Source organism: Parambassis ranga, chromosome 14 (genome assembly GCF_900634625.1).
Source record: "Parambassis ranga chromosome 14, fParRan2.1, whole genome shotgun sequence".
In the NCBI taxonomy this organism is placed as follows: Eukaryota; Metazoa; Chordata; class Actinopteri; family Ambassidae; genus Parambassis; species Parambassis ranga.
This window is the reverse complement of record NC_041034.1, coordinates 17,149,967-17,170,972: the sequence shown is the minus strand read 5'-3', so window position 1 is coordinate 17,170,972 and position 21,006 is coordinate 17,149,967. Positions and strand designations below refer to the sequence as shown.

Sequence of the window (21,006 nt, the reverse complement as noted above, 5' to 3'; positions counted from 1 at the left end):
TTTATTGTCAATCTTTGCCATATCTATATTATAAAGACTCACCCAGGCATACAAAGTTCCCACACTGGGAGTCCAACACAAGCATTATTTCCTCACACCGGTTTGGTTAAATGATAAAGGCATCCTCCTTGCATATTAACTAATGCTCTGGATGGTTCTGTGTCCTTGAACTCAGTACTATGTCTCTCCAGAGGACCTCCCTGTAGGTGATGTCACCATTACAGCCTTTACATATGTGAACAGATGCCAACCACAGACAATACTTATTACACCATGTTAATGTGGAGCCTGAAAGAGTCTCTTCACCCAAAATTAAAAACACCTGCTCATAGTAATAACTAACCAACTGCAAAACCACCAATAGATGGGACTCAGATTCCATTTGTGGTGCCAGGTTATGCCAAAAAACATATTTAAGATTACAGTAACTGGCAGTTGTCAAAGGGGAAAACACACCATTTCACTTGAGTACTTTTACTCAGTAAATGCCAAAACAACAAAACGTTGTGATGCTTTCAAATGTTTAATAAAATTCCATTATCTTAAGTCTACATATCTGACAATTCTTCACTATGAATAAATAAAACAATTTATCACAAAGGACAGTAGGTGCCATATATGAACATCTCCCATAGTAAAAATACAGTACTTCAAGACTACATGTGTAGAATTCCAATTCCAATATCTAATTCAATACAAGTGATTTACTGAAACTATAACAAATAGTCTAAAGTGCAAAAAGACGTTTGTCAAAAACAATTGCCTATAAAAATTTCATATTTAAAAAACATTGGTCATTCATCTTAAAGTTGTCTGCAGGTTTGATGTCCAGTGTGACAAATGCACAATGATGTCTAACTTAACAATGTGCCATATTTTGGTTTGTGTCCCAGTGACCAGGTCCTCCTCTATACACAGGGGGGACCCACAGAGTATTCCTGAATGCATGAGGGGCTCTGCTGTGAGGTTTGTAGCCATAATGAGGCCGTGGAAGGACGTGACTTTTCCCTGGTACCATCTTTTTGGGATGCCACGTGGGAGCTGCTGGATTCAACGTCTTAAAAAAAGCAAAAAAGTTCATTTTAAAAAGTTGCCCTCAGCTTATAGCCCAATATAAAAGCAGGGAAAAGCATTCCGATTGTCCTGGCACACAGAAATTCTGGAATACAATACCTGGTAAGAAGAGCGATAGTTGGGGATGGTGAGAGGAGAAGACCGTGTGCTCTCCTCATCAGAAGACCCCGAGTGGTAGTCTGACGTCACCCTCTCAAGAGCACTGGTCACCTTCTTTGCGACATCTTTGTCGTTCTTCTTCTTCTCATCACTAGAGAAATTAGCCACTGAGAAGCAAGGATTTTGTTCCCCATACCTGGCCATTAGAAAAAGACACGGGCAAAAAAAAAAATCAATAGGCCTTAAAATTAGGCCAAACACAGCTGGGAGGAATTATTCTAATGAGCACATGACTACCACTCCACACCAAATACACTAGTAAAAATGAAAGAGGGTGAACAAGCACAACACAGCAGCACCTGTATCAGGTAAATCGATGTTCTAGTAGAATTTAAAACAGGATTGCTACATATACGTTCCCCTCTGTGACTGTATCTAGTTCCTATATGCAACAAATACACTGATAAAAATTGCAATGTTGAACATTGTTAGTGCAATGGTATGTCACATTTTTTGCAAACAGTCTCACCTGCAACAAACCTCTCCAGGATCTACCCACAGTGTGAGCTCAAGCGGCAGTCCCAGGTCACTGTACAGAAGCCCACTCTCCTGGCAGGCCCGAAGGAGCTCTGGATCCTGCCTGTGAAAACTATTCACTCGGATGCACCTGCAAAACCAAAAACTGATTTCAGCTCAAGCAGACAGAGGGTTCCTGTTGAAATGTTTTGGTATAGCATCGACTCCAGAAGCATTTAGTCTACATATCATTAAAATAAAGAGCACCTGTATGCCTGTCCTTTGCTGGGGTTCTCAGGGTACCAGTGTCCTTTGAACTTCTCCTGCAGCGCAACAGCCAGCCTCTCAGCAAACAGCTCGATCTTGTCCGATTCCAACTTCTCTCCCCTTTTCAAATGCCTTTTCAGGAAGAAGACCACTGCAGCAATCTCTCTCCTCATATTTCACACGTGTTTCATTACGCTTGGTCAGCTTGATCTGTAAAAAAATAAATGTTAGTTTGAGTCTTTTTGTGAAAGCATTGTCATGGACACATGCACAACAAACCCGTCCAAACATATTAAAACCAGATTAAGAAAAGTTCTGATATATTAACCTATATTATATTTAAAACGTAATTTCCCTTTTAAAAACTTAGAGTGTGTTGATTTTATTTAATGTTTTTTTTTTTATTTTAACATTGATGACTGTGATAACAATTGTTATAAGTCCACGAAAACAAGATTTCTATTTAATAGCGATAGATAACCAAATCAGCCTAGGGTTGGGTGATATTGGCAAAAAAATTAATCACGATTAATTGTGGCATTTAGCCGATAACGATTAATTTGACGATTAATTGATGACAGTTGCACTTACATGTTTTTGACTCTAAATTGACACAGTGTTCTAGCATGATACCGACAAATCATCAGTCAAGTTAACTACTTCATTCACAACAGGCTAAGCTGGTGAGTAGGCACCAACCAGCCATGGAAATATGTATTGATAATATTGAGGCACAAACTGCTTCAAAATAATAATGAAGCAAACATTTAAAGTAACTTTGTCCTTCAAATGTTTTTATCTTAAGGTCACAAAGCATGTCAACATTAAAATTAAACAGACAAATAGACAAACAAAGTTCAGAAAAGTCACATCAGTGATTATTTCAAGTTAAAAAATGTGTCTGCGCAAATGAACCTGTGACTGGAATATGTCCCACACTAGTGCATGTTTTCACTCAGACTGTAGAACAGCAGCAGAAAAAACAAACAAACAAACAAACCGGACAATTTCACATTTAAATGTGTGTCTGTGCAAATCAACCTACATTACGTTCTTCCAGCGCTTCGTTTGGTCGTAAGGAGCACAATGACTAAACGTATCGCGGATTCTCGGCTGAGTGGGATTCTTTCCAATATCTGCTGGAGGAGACTTCGCTGTTGTAATGTTTCCTATGTTGCTATGGAGTCCGTAAATAAAGATCGGAGTTTATTCCTTTGATACGAGCAAAAATTCAGTTACTATGGCAACAACCAACGCTACACGCGTCACCTAATGCATGTCGCGGCACTATATACAGCTGTAGTGTAGTGTTGTGTCCTCGTTGCGCTTTCTTCGTGCTCGGGCTTATGGTGACAGACGTTGAACTTATGTTAGAAACGTGCTGCTCCGCATTATTTAACTGAACACCACTGTCTTTTTATTGTTATTGTGGGCTCACATGTGCGCGGGTGATGGTGAGACTACGCCGCACACAAAAATGCGTCATCATGACGAGGCACTAATCGCCGTAATCGATAAGTGGCAAATATTAATCGATTACAGTTTTTCTGACGATTAATTGCACACGATACGATTTTGCACAAGCCTAAATCAGCCCTGCAAAGGTTTGATTTGCTTTTTGATGTGATCTGCTTAAGTTAACGGACTAACGATAGCGGTGTCCCAGAAAGGCGGGCTATGGTGGGCTATGACATATTCCGGTTATCCACAACATGGGCGAACATACGCAGTGAGCTTTCAAGTTGAGCTAACGATGGCACACGATAATACATCAATCCCCTCGGAAGTATTTAGAAAGCAGAAGCTTAGCTCGGGTTACTCTGATGAATAATAAAGCTTACTGGGTAATTCCATCCTCGTGGTGAATGCTTACTAACGTTTGGTATTATTCCCCGTGAGGCTATTAGCATTAGCTACTCATCTAACGCGCTAAATTAATGCTAACAGCCTCATGCTGCTAAAAAACATAGCAGCTTTTTTTAAAAAAAACGCAACGGTTGTCAAGAGTTCATACTGATATATTGGAGGAATTTTAATAATATAATCATACACGATAATGTAAACAGCTCGTCTTACCTGGACTTGTATTCTCCCTCCGTGTCTGGGATAAAAATCAATGGCTGGTAGAAGTTGGCAATAGAAGCACCCGTGAGCGTCGTCCACTGGCCCCGCCCTTTACAAAGAAATCCCCGCCCACACAACAATTTCATTGGTTCCAAGCTGGCTAACACAGCTCATTCATTGGTTGACCATATGCCTGTCAATGATGAGTCACTTATTACTGTTATGACTCACGGCGTCATACACGCGTTTTTTTCACGTGATGGCAACAATGACGTAATTTATCATACATCTTGAAAAAAATTGCAATTTTACAAATACATACGGTATTTTCACTATAAAGTTATGGGCATTTTGTACATATTTAATGTCAGGACATGTAACACATATGATGTACTCTGTACTGTTATGATTATGCTTCGTTTTGGCCTGTAGCAGCATGAAATCTAATCTTAATCACATCTGTTAATATTACAATATTAGCAATTAACTGATTATTAACAAATACTGATATTGATTGTTTAAAATCCGATCGCAATTAATAGAGTTTTTGTCATGTTTACCATAACACAATCAACGGGCATAGATCCCGGATATGACAACAGTTCATTTTTAACTTACTCATTTTGTCCACTAAGAGGCGCCAAATCTCTATGTACAAAAATACTGCTATTGTTTATGCCATCTGAAAACTGAATTTTTCTGACGAGAAAAGAAATGCAGCAGCTGCCTCTATTCTGTGAAAAACATATATAATATAATTAACCAAGCACACCACCAATACCAACAGCTTTACCAATGTTAGCCCCTCCAGCAGTCAGTATGTAGTAAAAATAGTTTTATTTTATAAAATGAGAAAAAAACTGTCATTTCAGCACAAATCACACAGCGCATAAAGGTCCATGAACACACATATGATAAATAGGATGTAGGACACCAAACACCACAGATGCAGGCTCACTAAAAATAAAAACAAATGAAGAAGAGTAAAGTCTAAAAGTGTAACAAGTGTTTACATGTCCAGTAAAAGATAATGACACAGGCAAAATCAGATAACCACAAACAGGCAGCCTAAGCAGAGGCATGGGCTCAGGCATGTTTCCACTGTATACAAAAAAAACAAAAACACGGCATTCATAATTAAAACACACATAAAAAAAACTTAATTTTGCATTCTTGTAAATACAAGCACACAGATCCAAACTGTTCAAATAAAACCAAAATGGAGCTAAAATCTTTCTTTACACCCTTAAAAAGGGTGAACATCAAATCTCTTACAAAGAGAAAGCAAGAGAGATACACCAACAATGCTGAGTTTTTATAGACATCAATCTGATAATCACCTTGTCTTCCCCAATTTATTATACTCAACTATTTCTGTGATCTCCTTGGAGTAAAACTGAGATAACCAATATTCTCTTAGATATTTTCTACTTGATAAGGCTTCTGATCTACTTGTTTCTTTCTTGCATAGGGTTCCTGAATAAAGTGGTAACCAAAACTGTACCATCCCTACCACCTATCTTTAACCAAACGTTAGGGACCTCCACAGGCACAGTCGACTAATCTATCCTGTTTGTATTGCTATGACATCAACTCACCTCTCATGCATCAATATGAGAGAGGGCAACAAACACTGAACATGAAGGACAAATAAATCATAAAGCATACATTGTGTACACTTTAGACTAAATTTCACTGTGTTTAGAGGACTGTTCAGTATGAGGCCTACATTTTAAAAGTAATTTGGTATTGCATCTTCAATTGCTAACAATATCTAATTCAAATACTTGTAGTTCATTTACAAACAAACAAATACAGACTTTGGTTTGGCAGCTTAAGTTGTGTTTCAATAGTTCCTCTTCTGACAGTGCTGATTCTGTGTATATTTCTTCATAATACTTGTGCTCAGCAACTATACAACTGACAACAGTTTTGTAAATCTCATCAGCAATAGTCTTTACCAGAAACCTAGAGGCTGAATTTAAAATTAAATATCTGTCACTTTAAGTGTATAATAACGTATTTCCACTAGCTATGTTCTGGGACACTCCCAAAATAATCAACATCACTACAAACAAAAACATCCACAGCCAGTATAAGGAGTTCAACACTTACACTTCCAATGATTGTTGAGTTGTCTTTGTAGTAGTGATGCTTTTGTACTTTTAACATGTGTGAAAGGCTTTATACTTTACACTGATTTCCCCAGGACTTTTACACTTCTATTAAATGTATATCATTTACAAAGTATCACAAACTATCATGCTGTCAACTGTCAAATTTGAAGGCAAGTTACAAACTCAGGATTTTAAGCCATAAGAATGTCAGCATGCAGCTGAACAAACTCACTGGGACAAAAATGAAACCCTTTTATTGGTCGTGGCTAATGTTATAAATCTGAGGGGCATGATCTGTTTTATACCTTATGAAGTACTGTATCTTATCACATGCTACAGAAAAGCATCAGATAAATTATGTAGGAGCATTTAACTGTGCTAACACCCATATTTAAATATCCATGATTGGAACTGCATCTGCAACAAATGCAATAGAACAATAAAAACTGAAATATGTGAGAGCAATGTAATCAAAATTAAAGAGAACCAACATCCAGAAATTGTCCATTTTAGTCCATTGGGAACACATCCTCATCCAGTTCCAATGCCACAAACCTCTGTGCCCCTTTGCACCTGGTATTTACATGCAGCCTGGATTGGGATTAATTCAGGTCACATACCAGACTAGCAATTTAATTGCAAACCACCATTAATCCTTGCATCATCGCTGCAACCAGCAAAATGGAGATCATGTCATCTCAGGCCTTTATGCAGCTCTAATGCAGAGCGAAAAATGTCACCAAAGTGTTGTAAAAGTCACTCAGTATACATTAAGGTGTTTGTTTTCAGCCTTGCGGAATCCTGCGTGCTGAAGCGTTCTTCTTCTCCTTCTCTGCAGCAGAGACAGAAACCCTTTCCTGCCTGCTGCTGCCTTGCAGCACTTCACTCCACAGGTCCACCACTGCTACTGGCCTTGACCCCGGCCCTGCTAATGTGCAGCCAGGGCAGCTTGGCACAATTCTTGAAAAGCTGCTCAATGGCAATGTGACGCACATGCAGCTCTGATGCAAGTGAGTCTTTCTCCTGCACAGCAGCCGTCAGCTCCTCGAAGACCTCTGTAAGGAGGAAAGGAGGAATCAGCACTGTCCTTCACACACAAGGTCAACTTGTAACAGGGAGAAACAAACATAATGCAGCCAATAAACACACTTGTCAAAAGGTTGACAACACACCAAAATGAAAAGAACTGTACATCATCATACAATGCATGAGTATGTGTGGCCTTCCAAATGATTTTGGATGAGCAATAACCTGTTTTGACTGAATCAATGAAAAAATTGCATGTGGACGTTATGGCTCATGAAGGGTGAATAAATATGCATCCGAATGGTGAATGACGACTACACTCATGCACTGAAGACTGAATGATGAAATATCAAGGGTGTTTCTTAAAATAGTTATCGGTGTTATCAATGGCTAATTGTCAACTAAACCAGAGTGTGCCAAGCGCTCACAATGATGCCTATGCAATGTGTTATCCATGGTACAGGGGGTGCTTGACCTTCGTCATGAACAAATGTAAAGATACTTGTTGTTTAGCTGCTGCAGTGTGTGTGTGACAAACAATAGCTCTAACAGATAATGAATGGTGTGAACAGACAGTTCGTGAGGGAGTGCTGCACAGTGTGCCATTCAATGTCGCTGGTCACATGGAAAGACGTGATGTGTTGACTGGAAGCCTTCCAGTCCACATTGGCTTTTACTTTATTAAGTCTTATGTTCTGACTCTTGTGAGCTCACACAGACTGGGTACACTCAGTTAATGTATACAACCAAAATCTCATTACATATATTGAAGCTGACAAAAATGTTTTATGTAAAATATTCAAGGCTGAGTGCTAAACATTTAGTTAAAGATTGCAACTAATAACCACTTACTTTGAATCTGTAGCAGTAGCTGGGCATTCAGCTGATGGAGCTCATCCACACTCATTTTAGTCACTAAAAGAAAATAAACTGTATTAGTATGTGAGGTACAGAATCAGTTTGTCATTTAGCTACTAATTCGTACATATTCTTACTATATACAGAGATATGTAGAGATGCACAGAATAAATGGTGTGCCTGTGAATACCCTGTTGTTGCTCATTTAAGAGCACTGAATTTTAAATGAGGGCTTAAAAAAGCTCTCCCATATTCCTGCAGGATCTGCAGACATAAGCAGCTTTAGTGGAGACGAGACATGAGAAAGCCAAGGACACAGTCTATCTCGAGGTTATAGTGAAATTAACTTTTCTCCGGAGAGATCATAGCAAAGAAGGAGATGAAGGACAGAGTAAAAAAGTGTCTCCTGGTCTGGTGTGCTGTGAGGTTTTTAAAATCTCAGAATGAACAAGATAGAGAAGGCAGAAGAGAGGCAGATGAGCACTGCTGTTCATATTGTTTACACTGTTCATTCTTCTGGAAAGGAAAAAGGCAAACTTTGTATCACTACTACAGTTACACACTGGCAAAAAAAGTTTACCAAAGTTGTGGGTGGAAAAAGAGAGTCTAATATCAGAGCTCACATTCATCTCTGCTGTGGCCCTGCGCCTGTCCTCCTGAAGAATGGTTCTGGCTGTGCCGGCTTTTCCTGTCATTACTGGACCAAACGTCAGATTGTGGCTGCTGCAGCAGCCCCAGCTCCTCTGCTGTGTGGCACTCCAGCATCCCCATCGTGTAATCAGGCAACCCTGTTGTTTTGCCCATATCCCAGCGGGGTGCATAGCGGGGCACCTGGGCATCTGACTGGGGTAGCAGCTTGCGCTCACTCTGCTGGCTGTAACAAAGAAGCTTGGCCCCCCGTCTAGTGGAGCCACTGGAGGAAACGGAGTCTTTGTTCTGGGCATATTGGATGATGCGGTTCAGTTTTTGGCTGAGGGCCAGTTTCATGCCCTCGTAGGCACTTCGGGAGACCTTGGAGCGTGACAGCTTCTGGTTGGCAATGAGGTGACATTTCTCAAAGCAGTCTCTGTGGCCCCGCAGGGACTTTGAGTGCAACAAGGTGGCAGAGGAGACACCTGTATTCACAAGGACGAAACAGTGAGTCAATAAGACAAATACAAATACAAGCTGGTGCCTCACAGGCAATATTGTAAAATTAAAAATACAGTGAATTCAGAAAAGACATAAAATGTCTACAGTTGGTGAGAAAGAGAGTAGTAACCTGCTAAACCTGCCAGAGCAAATAAAAAGTAAACTGGTATGAAAGCAAGCCGAAACAGGCAGATTGACCTATCCCGATCTCTCTGTGAAAGCTGCTTAGTGTGCAGTGGATTAGCCAGTAGAGCGTTGAGATAGCAGGGATAACAGATTAACACAGTCTCAATGCAAATAAAAAGCATATTTAGAAACATTTTACTGAGCATCTGATGAGAGGAATGTGGCCTCAGTCCACATGAGACTGAAAGTCATTTACAATAATTCCTTATATATACACCTGTACACAACACAAAAGATGCAAATAATATGGTCGTCCATACATGCCGTGTTGATGTCCCAGAAGCAAAACATTTCAGTGATAAGGACAATAAACTTCTTTGGTACTCGTTTACTCTTATATCATTAAGACTTGAACGTACCTTTAGTAAAAAAAAAATGCTTCCTGGGTTCAGTCAAAACAGGTCACACTGTAACTAACTGTGACAGCGCACTGAAATTAACACCTAATAAGTAGAACAGAATTAAAATACCCTCTGAGTAAAATGGGCCAGAGTTCCATAAACAAAGGGAAGCTGAAGGTGAAAGACAATCAGAGTGAAAACTGTGTGTGCAGGTACGTGTATGAGATAGCATGCATGTGCTGCACAGATGGTTTTGTGACTGCCTTCTTCTCACGGCCTACATTTCTCAGCAGACAGACGTGGAGCCTTCGGTGAGAAGATTAGTCACTGCTGTTCATATACAGCAGCTTTAAGAGCTCACATAGGCTGGTTTACCTCACAAGAAAGCAACACACACAAGGCTCATGTTTAGTGTTTGAGGGTGCAAGGCTACACACACACACACACACACAACACTGACTGTACATACTTGAAAAAAACAATTCATTTCTTTGTTGCAGTCTCAAAGGTTCCAGTTTGGCAGTAGCTTACTGAGAAAGTTAGGAGAGGCCCTGTGCTAAAATTACTAACTAAATTTTACTGGCAAAACTGGCGAGAGGAAAGGAAGCTTCAATAGCTGATTGGTAAGAAAACAAAAACAAGCTGCAATTGTCTTCAACAATTGTGGCCACAGGCAATACATCTTACAAGCATCCCTTTAACTTTGCTGGGTGAACCAGTTATAACATATGCTGACTGATCTTTCAGTTATGTCTGAAAGTTTCGTAGACACATAAATAATTTACATGAAGTGATGAAGCTGCTTTAAGTACAAAGATGTTGGACGACATGGTTCTGTGTCATTCCCTTCACATCTTTCTTTCATCCTTCAACCTTGAAGATTGAAACAGACCCTAATTTAGTACAATTAGCATTAATGGCTCTTGTATGCTTCAGTGCATAGGAGGGTTTTATACCATTACACAACTGTGTGCAGAAATCTATTTTTAGCTTCTGTGCCTATGTGCTTGGACTTAAACACAAATCTTTACAATGGATTAGTCTTTTGAGGGAATCACTTTATATAAAAGGTATGAGTGTGCCTATTCTGCCTTAAAGGTCAATGAACCTCTAGAACTTTACTAAGAGCTGCAGAATGTTTCTACCACCCTAACAGCCATGTCAGAATCTGATCAGTCTTAGGGCTTGACCATGACAAAAACACACTGACTACCACTTGCCTAGCAGAAAAATCATTGGCCCACAAGCAGGGCAGCACACAACCAGCCAAAGGCTTCACTTCAGCTAAGCTGCTTAGGACTACTGTCTTTCATGGTTGCACACATTTGCACAGAAACACAGACGACTACTACACATGCAACGGCGAGTCAAAATTCTTCAGCTGTGATACAACACTGCAGATGACAAATGAAGTTGTTTTTTCTGCTCTCATGTGAGGTCATGTCTAACTAATAAGACAAAGCTTGGGCAAACATTTTAATCATTGTTGAGGAGAGGCAGATTCTCAGTCAAAACAAAGATCGAGCGGCAGGTGGCTGAACTTCTGGTGTAAAAAAATATGCTTAATTTATGTCAAATCTGAAGGTTTTTGTCAAGAGGAACATATAAAAATGCAAGAATCAAAAAGTGGAGCAGCACGAAATTACAGAGGACCAATGTTTCATCTAGCCCTGCCCTCTATTTTGTGGTTGCTGTTTTTTGTCCAAATTTAACTCAGACACAGAATCAATCTTGTGCTCTCCACTATGGATAGAAAGCACTCCCAAAGATTCTCAGCTATGTTTGTGCTGTTGATAGATATACATGTAGAAAGTGTTTGATATCTAGATGGAATAAACTAAAACATCGTGTGGCTACCAGGTCTACAGTTTCGCTCTGACCAGCATATGTGCTCGTCAAAGACATTCAATCCTTGACACACTTCACAGGATGTGTCGGGTAGGAGTGAGTCCTGGGGGAAAGTGGGGCAGAGGTCTTCAGCGGTAAGGTGTCAAACAGAGCCACATGGCACAGATCAGACGAGCGTGTTGTCAGCAACTGCACAGGCCAACTTAGACACTAACATAGAGCTCACATGCCCACCAATGCACTCAATGACACATGAACTCAAAACACCTGTTAACCACCGCAGACCTTCCACAGTGCTTCAAAAAAATAGCTGCAGAAAACCAAAGCTCCCAAATTCAAGTTTAACGGCTAAACTACCTGCTTCTGCCTGGAACACACCTGAAGTTACAGCAACTTACAAATACTGACGCACACATCTCTACTCATTTACACTAAAAAGGACACAACACAATAAAAAGTACAGGAAAACATACGTGCATACAGACAGTAACCAAATCAAATAAATAAGACATCATTAAGTCTTTTGCTTTTCTTGTTCATGATGTGATTTTGTTAGCAATGTAAAGAAATCAATGAATAACAAATGTGACACCGATTTAAACTATTGATTCAATAGTTCAACATGATGAATGATTCAACAATTTCTAAAATCATTTATATATTGAGTGAAAGGAGGAGCCCTTTAAACCCATTCAACTTGGAAAGGCTAAACTTCTGTGTTCAATTGACAGACACTAGTCCACTATTTTATTAACACCGTTTTGAAGGAAAATCCATTGGCTGTTTATCGGTGCAATTCTGAAAGCCGAGAAGGACACCGTCATCTCGGCTCCATTAAGAGCTTTTACAACTGGAAACAACACAACCAGAGGTGAAGGTTCTCAGTCATCCAGGTCATATTCCATAACACAACCTCCATTAAAACTGACTGAAAAGGAGCTTGGGAAGTAGATGCAGTTAGGGGCAGTTGGTTGGTTGGTGTTGCCACAGAGACACAAGCACACACAAAAAAATCTTTACCTGCTTATTTATCAGGCATTAAACATTGTATCTGTCCTTTTTATCACTACTCAGCTGTTCACTACTTTTCCACATTAAAATCCTACAGCCTCTTCTTTAAAGCTTCAGGTATTATTACAGCCTCAGACAGTTTATGCAGTGGAAGGTCAGGCTTGTGCTATCAACATGTTGTGTCTTCTTCTTTAAGCTGTTATCTTTAGGGGGCTCCACAGCCAGTCATCTGTTTTCACTGAACTCTGTCCTCTGCTTCCTTTTCTCTCACACCAACTTCATGTCCTCTCTTAACACATCCATATATCTCCTCCTGACCTTCCTCTGGAACTTTTTCCTGGCAGCTCCATTGCCACCATTCTTCTACCAATATAACCACTATCCCTCCTCTGCACATGCACAAACCATCTCAATCTGGCCTCTCCATTTGTCCTCTCCATTTGTCCCCAAAACAGCCAGCCTGAGCTGTCCCTGTGATGTGCTCCTTCCTGATCTTGTTCAACCTGTTCTTTTCAGCTCCACATACAATTCCAGCCTTCTATTAAATTTCTATTTCAACAACTTTTGCAACCTTTCAAATAAATTCAGCTCTTCAGCAATTCACAGCAAATCCTTCAGCATGCAGCAATCAAATGCACTTTCTTCTGAAATGCTTTTTCTAATTTCATTATGCTGCTCTGGGCGCTTGCTATAAACCTTTATTAGTCCCACAATGGGGAAATTGCTTAAGGTAGCTCAGCGAAGAGCGCCATACACCAGTGAGTACACTGGAGGCTATGCGGGTAAAGTGCCTTGCCCAAGGACACACAACAGTGAACCACCAACCTTCTGGTTATTGGACAACCCTGCTATACCACTGAGCCACTGCTGCCCACAAATGTACAGTAAACTGATAACAGAGACTACAACCTTTTCAAAAAAGAGAATTTATTCATACCAATGTATACTATATGAGAGTGCTTAGTAAGGGCGACCATGTAGTAGATTCGGCAAAACTCTGGACTCCAACTGTGTTCAATCATATTGCTACCACAGGCAGCAACATAATTAGGTCTTTCTATACACCCCAGGGTTAAGGGTTCACCCACAATAAATGAGCTGTTTATAGGAGCATGCTACAATAGCCCCTGTAGAGCAGCATTTAGAACCAGCACCAGCTGCTTTATTACAGCATTTCTCTGCAGGAATTTTCTGTTTATTCATCCCTAACCCAGCTGGTAATATTACCAGGGCCTCAGCTAAAATTCCATCTGCATTATGTAAGCAAATAAAGGAATGGTGCTAGGATTCAGCTGAACCTGGCCAATAAAGGAAACAATCCATGTGAGAAACAAGGTTACACCTCTGTCAGATCTCTGTGGTGTTAAGAAGCACAACTTGTCATCTCCAATAAGGCCAGTTGCTCATGGAAGCTTTGGTTCCTTTAGTGTACCACTATCTGATAATCTCTGGTATCATATGCATTTGAGGGTTGGGTTAGTGTCAGATTAGTCTGAGTCCATAATTATGAAAAGTTATCTAAAATACATACACTCCTTTAGCTTGAAACAGCTTTTACAATGAAAATACACTGGTGTGGCTCTTGGTGTGTTGGTGTAAGACTGTAGCTTCCTTGTTCTCTGCTGTAATGTGTTGACGCTCAAGGCAGGGTAGTCCACAGCTCAGATGGTGCAGTAAGAAAAGAGAAAAGAAAGGACGGTAAAGCCAAGTCAACCATAGTCTGAGCAGAATATAAGTAGCTATGACAATTTCTATCTGGTATTTTTCCGTTGAGACCAGCACACACACAGGCCAAAGCAGTTTCCTCAGGAAACAACCACTTGGAGTTACAACAAAGCCTACACTTCCTGAACGCTCATACTACTCAAAGCTGTGTTTAGAGCTGTAGACACAGACAGCCTTTTGCACCTCTGGATACTGTAAGCACGGTCTGTGTTATAAACAACTGTGAACACTGTCAACAGTAACTGTGTTGCCTAATGTCTGAATATACAATATACAGAAGAACACATTTGACTTAAAAGATGACAAAAATATTAAGGACTGCCCCCCTCTCTACTTCACTCTTCTGGTCGTTTAATTCCATTTTTAACTGGGCATCCCCACTTTTGCTCATCCCCTCAGTTTACTCATCATGAGAGGTTGTATGGATTCGTGACTATGGACTTGTGACTTCTGATAATCTCTTCACCACAAGCCTACCAATGCACAAGCTACCAAAACCAGAAATTTGTACATTTACTTTTAGAGATAAAAGCCATTTAAAAAGAAGAATAGATATTTTTATATATATATATATATATATAACTTCAAGAAAGTAAGTATTACATTTATCAAGCAAATGCTTAATTTTAGGCATAAGATAAAGAAAACTGTGATAGAAACAAAGAAAAAAACTGCAAAAATATGTGACTTGATTCTATTCATTCTGTTGATAAAGTTTTACATAGAGTTTAAGCATTATATAACTTGTTTTAAAGACGTTTTTATACATCATGAACACACTCCTCTTTCTCCTCCTCTGGTTTGAAAAAAGAACAAATTCCGCTTCTAAAGCGTGTCTAATAAATATTCAAAACCAGCACAGTAAGAAGGCAATGAATATTCAGCAGCACCAATTCACCCTTGAGATGGCATGATATGATTTAGGACAGAAAAGCTGTGGGAGGGTATATCAGCGTGGGTAATGAGACATGAAGACCACTCCTTCCCCTTCATATTGTTTTCACTCTGTCTGTATGTATAGTGATTTTGTTCTCTCCTTTAACAAACTATGGCAGAAAATGAATGAGCAGCTACTGTGGCAATTAAGTCTACATGAGCAGTCAGGTGGCACATGGCTCCGCTTCTGTTTCCAATCAACCATGGCGAAAATGGCTACATGAAGCTTGGAAAGCTCTGCTCCCACCAATGAAATGCTCAGCTGCATCAAAAACACGTGCTTGTCTGCAAACCCCCCCTCTCATGCCCCCCAGATACAACAGTTGTATAATAGCCACTTCACTGCCACATACAGTGGGGAAAAAAAGTATTTAGTCAGCCACCAATTGTGCAAGTTCTCCCACTTAAAAAGATGAGAGAGGCCTGTAATTTTCATCATATGTATACCTGAACTATGAGAGACAAAATAAGAAAAGAAAATGTAGAAAATCACATTGTAGGATTTTTAATGAATTAATTGGTAAATTCCTCAGTAAAAGAAGTATTTGGTCACCTACAAACAAGCAAGATTTCTGGCTCTCACAGACCTGTAACTTTTTCTTTAAGAGGCTCCTCTGTCCTCCACTCGTTACCTGTATTAATGGCATCTGTTTGGAGTCGTTATCAGTATAAAAGACACCTGTCCACAACCTCAAACAGTCACACTCCAAACTCCACTATGGCCAAGACCAAAGAGCTGTCAAAGGACACCAGAAACAAAATTGTAGACCTGCACCAGGCTGGGAAGACTGAATCTGCAATAGGTAAGCAGCTTGGTGTGAAGAAATCAACTGTGGGAGCAATTATTAGAAAATGGAAGACATACAAGACCACTGATAATCTCCCTCGATCTGGGGCTCCACGCAAGATCTCACCCCGTGGGGTCAAAATGATCACCAGAACTGTGAGCAAAAATCCCAGAACCACACGGGGGGACCTAGTGAATGACCTCCGGAGAGCTGGGACCAAAGTAACAAAAGCTACCATCAGTAACACACTGCGCCGCCAGGGACTCAAATCCTGCAGTGCCAGACGTGTCCCCCTGCTTAAACCAGTACATATCCAGGCCCGTTTGAAGTTTGCTAGAGAGCATTTGGATGATCCAGAAGAGGATTGGGAGAATGTCATATGGTCAGATGAAACCAAAATAGAACTTTTTGGTAAAAACTCAACTTGTCGTGTTTGGAGGAGAAAGAATGCTGAGTTGCATCCGAAGAACACCATACCTACTGTGAAGCATGGGGGTGGAAACATCATGCTTTGGGGCTGTTTTTCTGCAAAGGGACCTGGACGACTGATCCGTGTAAATGAAAGAATGAATGGGGCCATGTATCGTGAGATTTTGAGTGAAAACCTCCTTCCATCAGCAAGGGCATTGAAGATGAAACGTGGCTGGGTCTTTCAACATGACAATGATCCCAAACACACCGCCCGGGCAACAAAGGAGTGGCTTCGTAAGAAGCATTTCAAGGTCCTGGAGTGGCCTAGCCAGTCTCCAGATCTCAACCCCATAGAAAATCTTTGGAGGGAGTTGAAAGTCCGTGTTACCCAGCGTCAGCCCCAAAACATTACTGCTCTAGAGGAGATCTGCATGGAGGAATGGGCCAAAATACCAGCAAAAGTGTGTGAAAACCTTGCGAAGACTTACAGAAAACGTTTGACCTCTGTCATTGCCAACAAAGGGTATATAACAAAGTATTGAGATGACATTTTGTTATTGACCAAATACTTATTTTCCACCATAATTTGCAAATAAATTCTTTAAAAATCCTACAATGTGATTTTCTGGATTTTTGTTTCTCATTTTGTCTCTCATAGTTGAGGTATACCTGTGATGAAAATTACAGGGCTCTCTCATCTTTTTAAATAGGAGAACTTGCACAATTGGTGGCTGACTAAATACTTTTTTTCCCCACTGTATACTACATCAAACCCTGAAGAGCACACAACTGTACTGATGCAGTCTGAGAGGTCTTGTCTGACACAACAACCACCAAGAGTACCTCAATTTTGAAAAAAGAAAAGCTTTGGGGATCCACTTACGTAAATGCCCAGCCAGCTGACTTTTTCCTATCTGAACACAGCATCCTTGCTCAGACATTAAATGGAGCATGCAAGGACACCCTAACTGAGCCAACACCCCAGCCATTGTGGAATGTGCACAGAAAAACTGAACCTTTTAATGACATTCAGTAATCAAGTAGATGTCAGAGATCAACAAGGAAAAATAAAGGTGACCCTGGAATCTGTAATTAGTTTTAGGTAAACGAGTACATAGTTGTTTGGTTGTTTATATTATCCATTAAAATGATCCATATATGCTGCTATATGTGTAACACGAAGGCTGTAGCTCTTTTGCTGAATGATGATGCTGATTTATAAGGTTGCAACGACTTACTGACATAATTTTAAAGGCACACAAAACACAGCAATTCATCAATACCCACGCTCTCCTGTTCCCTCCTACCGTAACAGAGTAGAGCTATTAATCTCTCGTGTATATGCATTTCCTGCTGCAAACAAAATGATATACCACTGTGGGACCTCTTAGTCAGCTTCCAGAATGGTATATAGCTGTTGTGCAAGTTGTACACAATGATGCACACGTGCACAGATAAACACACACTGCACCACTCAAGAATAGAGCCTTTGTGTGTCAGTGAGGCGAGTGCCAAATGAGAGGCATATCCAATCCCGTCCGATTTTCCATTCTTCTTTAAATAGGACACTCATTAATTAAGAGATAAAAAAACTTCAAACACATACTCCTGAGTTGGAGTGGCACATCAAACAGGAGAATCACAGTAGCTTACTACAATGAGGGCTTTGGTGCTACAGGCCTATTACCATGCACATATAGCTTATAAGTTGTTCCTGGAGAGGATAAAAGAAGTGGTTGTGGAAAGCAGTCCTATGAGACATCAAACTGATGACAAACTGAAAAGCTCTAAGGCTGTATTACAACACCTGGAGCAAGCCTATAGTCACAATCACTGCAGCTGATGATCAAAAAGAACCTAGGCGTTTCTGCTGAACTGTTTTACTGTGGGAACCAAATACTGAAGGCTTTTGTCAGCTAAGACCAGTGCTGATCTATCCACATTTGACTGCCTGCATATGAAGCTAGCCAGGGAAATTTTAATTTATAATCTCTTCACGTAGGTATGAGGGGATAGAGTATAGAGAGGTCACAATGTGGTTATAACTTTTCTCAAACTAGTCAAAAAGACCCCCCCCCCCCTCAAGAAAAAAAAAACACCCACCCACGCCCCTTACCTTCAATGCTGAGTTCAAAGCAGACGTGGCAAAAAGATAAGGTCCCTGTTTCTGTCTCTAGTTTGCAGACACTGCAGATATTGTCGTCATTCAGATCAATGTTTACAAACTGCTCCTCCTCATCCATAGTGCTACAGGGAAAAAAAACAACCAGTGAATGAGAGCATACCATTACTAATGACTAAATTCAGAAAAACATGTGAAAAATACCTTTTTGGTAGCGTCAGAGAAGGGAACATTTTTTGTATTGTAAATGCAGCAGCGTAATTGTAATGTTGTAGAAAATTCTGGGCTGAATCAACAATCACCAATTCTAGGGTATAGATGAGCTAATTCACTGCCTCGTTCTAATAACTGAGCCAACATGCTATAGTTCATAAACACAGTCTGAAAAACATCCCCACACAACAACAAGAGTAATTCCTATGGGACTAGAGCATGCGTCTTGGCAATCAATTGCATTGTATGGAATTTAGCACACAGACAGAAGGGTTTGCCCTTACACATAGATTATTTAAAAGTAAATTACTATTATTTGCATCTTTATGCCGCCCTATGAGCAGGTACCATAATCAATCTGTTGTGCTTTTGTCTTCTGTTGCGCAGAGGAAGTCATTTTAGATGCAGTGAGTTATATCATTTTGACACACTGGGAAACTACAGCAGAACTCTTTCAGAGAATAAATCTTTCCCTGTTACAGAAAATGTAATTAATGTAGTATCATAGCAGTATTATATTGAAAGAAACTAGAGTATATTCTGTATAAGATAATTGCCCAAAAACTAATCAGAGTACCATATACAACTGTACAGTTCATTGCACCGAGGATGTTTTAATTGCTTTTGTGATCATAGAAATTCAACTTTTGCTTCGTTTCTCTTGAATATTTATGTTTATATTTATGAAGGGGCATTTGAGATAGCTAATACCTTTGAGGAAATCAAATTCTAGGGTACAAAACAAAAAGCCTAATTCATTAAAGTAACAAATCCTTTGGTTCACTTTGTCACGGTCTGTTTTTAGATGCCACTAGCTACAGGTCCTGAAGGACATCACAGTTCTTAGTCACATATATAAGAACTCTGCCTTCCTGCTGTTTTTAACAACATGAAGTAAATATACATACATTCTAATTACAGCTGCCAGGCTCCTACACATAGAGCTTGACATTAAACACCACTTACCATCCTGCTGACGGTATGTTACATTAATAGACACAGTGGCTCAGAAGAACAGCCCCTGATAGCAACAACAGAGCTACCGTTTGAACTTTTCACTCTGTTGGAAGTATAATGTAGCTTAGCTTTTTACCATAGACCAGTTTCTGTTCCGTCACTCTAAATATATCACTGCCGAATTAATGCTTGTGGCTAGTTTACAGTAACTCGAGTGTCCATGTTGATAACGTTAAAGAAATGCCTGCTAACAAGAAGTTAAGCTAGCAGCACACTGGCATCCTCGGACTACTCTGCTCTGTCTGATTCGTGACCGTTATTTGGCGCTGTTAAATAGCAATGTATTCAACGAGGGCTCTACCAGCGTTTCAGGACAACTCACCTTTATCGCGAAGACTATCTTCGGACACCTAATCCCTTTGTGTGGACACCTCAGTTCCCCTTCACCCCGGTGTGCACACAAACATCAGACAAGTCTGCGCGTCACGGCAAATCCAGAGAAGATACGGAACCCTCGCTCTCCTCTCAGCGGACTGAGCCATTAGTTCATTTGAGGGGTGTACACGCAAGCTAGTATTTTAAATATTTAACTATTTTCCCCTTATCATTGGGTGAAAGACTAAATGATATTACTTTACAATCTGCATACTAAAATTAACCGATCGAATATAAGAAGTTAATTTAACAAAGCGTTTGTAGCAACAACAGCGTGTGAAAGTACACCCCTACGATTGAAACGCATTCAGTCTTCCTGGCGGCAGCAAAACATTTCCATATCAGATGGGTAGATGTAGGGGTCTGGGGTCTAGCATGGCAAAATAAATATTCAAAAAAAGTGATGGCAAATGATGTTCTCTTACTTGAATGTACCTTTTGGACCCGAAGACGACTCTTTTAGAATAATCATTTTCTGTTTCTGTTCTCGTTCACATGAAGTCACACGTGGGGAATTCCCGCGAAAGATCGAGAGGACCTAATAGGGTTTGTTTTTGGGATTAACGGATTTAACCATTGATTTAACCAAACTGTTTTTAACCTTGTTTTAAATGTGTAGTGTTGGTCTCGATCATGCTTTATCTGGAGTCCGACTGTCACATAATCCTAGGTTCAGTCAGTTTTTTGCTTTAAAGGCATTCGTGCTCTGGGAAACTCGTGTTTAAACTGTACTGCTCCTACCACTAAAATGAGGGGCTTATTGAAAATAATTATGACAAATATCACAATTGAAAAGACAAACTTTATACACATTCATTCATTGTGTCAGTTGCCAGCACAGTGTTAGAGACTGTGCTGGGATGTGATGGTAATAATCCCAG

At 40.1% G+C, this 21,006-nt stretch overlaps 2 protein-coding genes across 2 annotated transcripts; both read right to left on the bottom strand.

Annotated features, from left to right (window-relative positions):
• Positions 1-504: 504 nt before the first annotated feature.
• Positions 505-4,124, bottom strand: btg3 (B-cell translocation gene 3). Its single transcript, XM_028421374.1, has 5 exons — positions 4,033-4,124; positions 1,957-2,166; positions 1,703-1,840; positions 1,174-1,369; positions 505-1,057 (listed from the first exon to the last, which is right to left on the bottom strand). The coding sequence occupies exons 2-5, from the start codon at positions 2,127-2,129 to the stop codon at positions 860-862; spliced, it is 705 nt and encodes a 234-aa protein (XP_028277175.1). The 5' UTR covers positions 2,130-2,166; positions 4,033-4,124; the 3' UTR covers positions 505-859.
• A 716-nt stretch (positions 4,125-4,840) lies between these two features.
• Positions 4,841-20,204, bottom strand: c14h21orf91 (chromosome 14 C21orf91 homolog). The gene is made up of 5 exons (XM_028422265.1): positions 20,073-20,204; positions 18,515-18,645; positions 8,645-9,136; positions 8,016-8,078; positions 4,841-7,192 (listed from the first exon to the last, which is right to left on the bottom strand). Exons 2-5 carry the CDS (start codon positions 18,639-18,641, stop codon positions 7,020-7,022), a joined length of 855 nt encoding a protein of 284 aa, XP_028278066.1. The 5' UTR covers positions 18,642-18,645; positions 20,073-20,204; the 3' UTR covers positions 4,841-7,019.
• Positions 20,205-21,006: the final 802 nt, after the last annotated feature.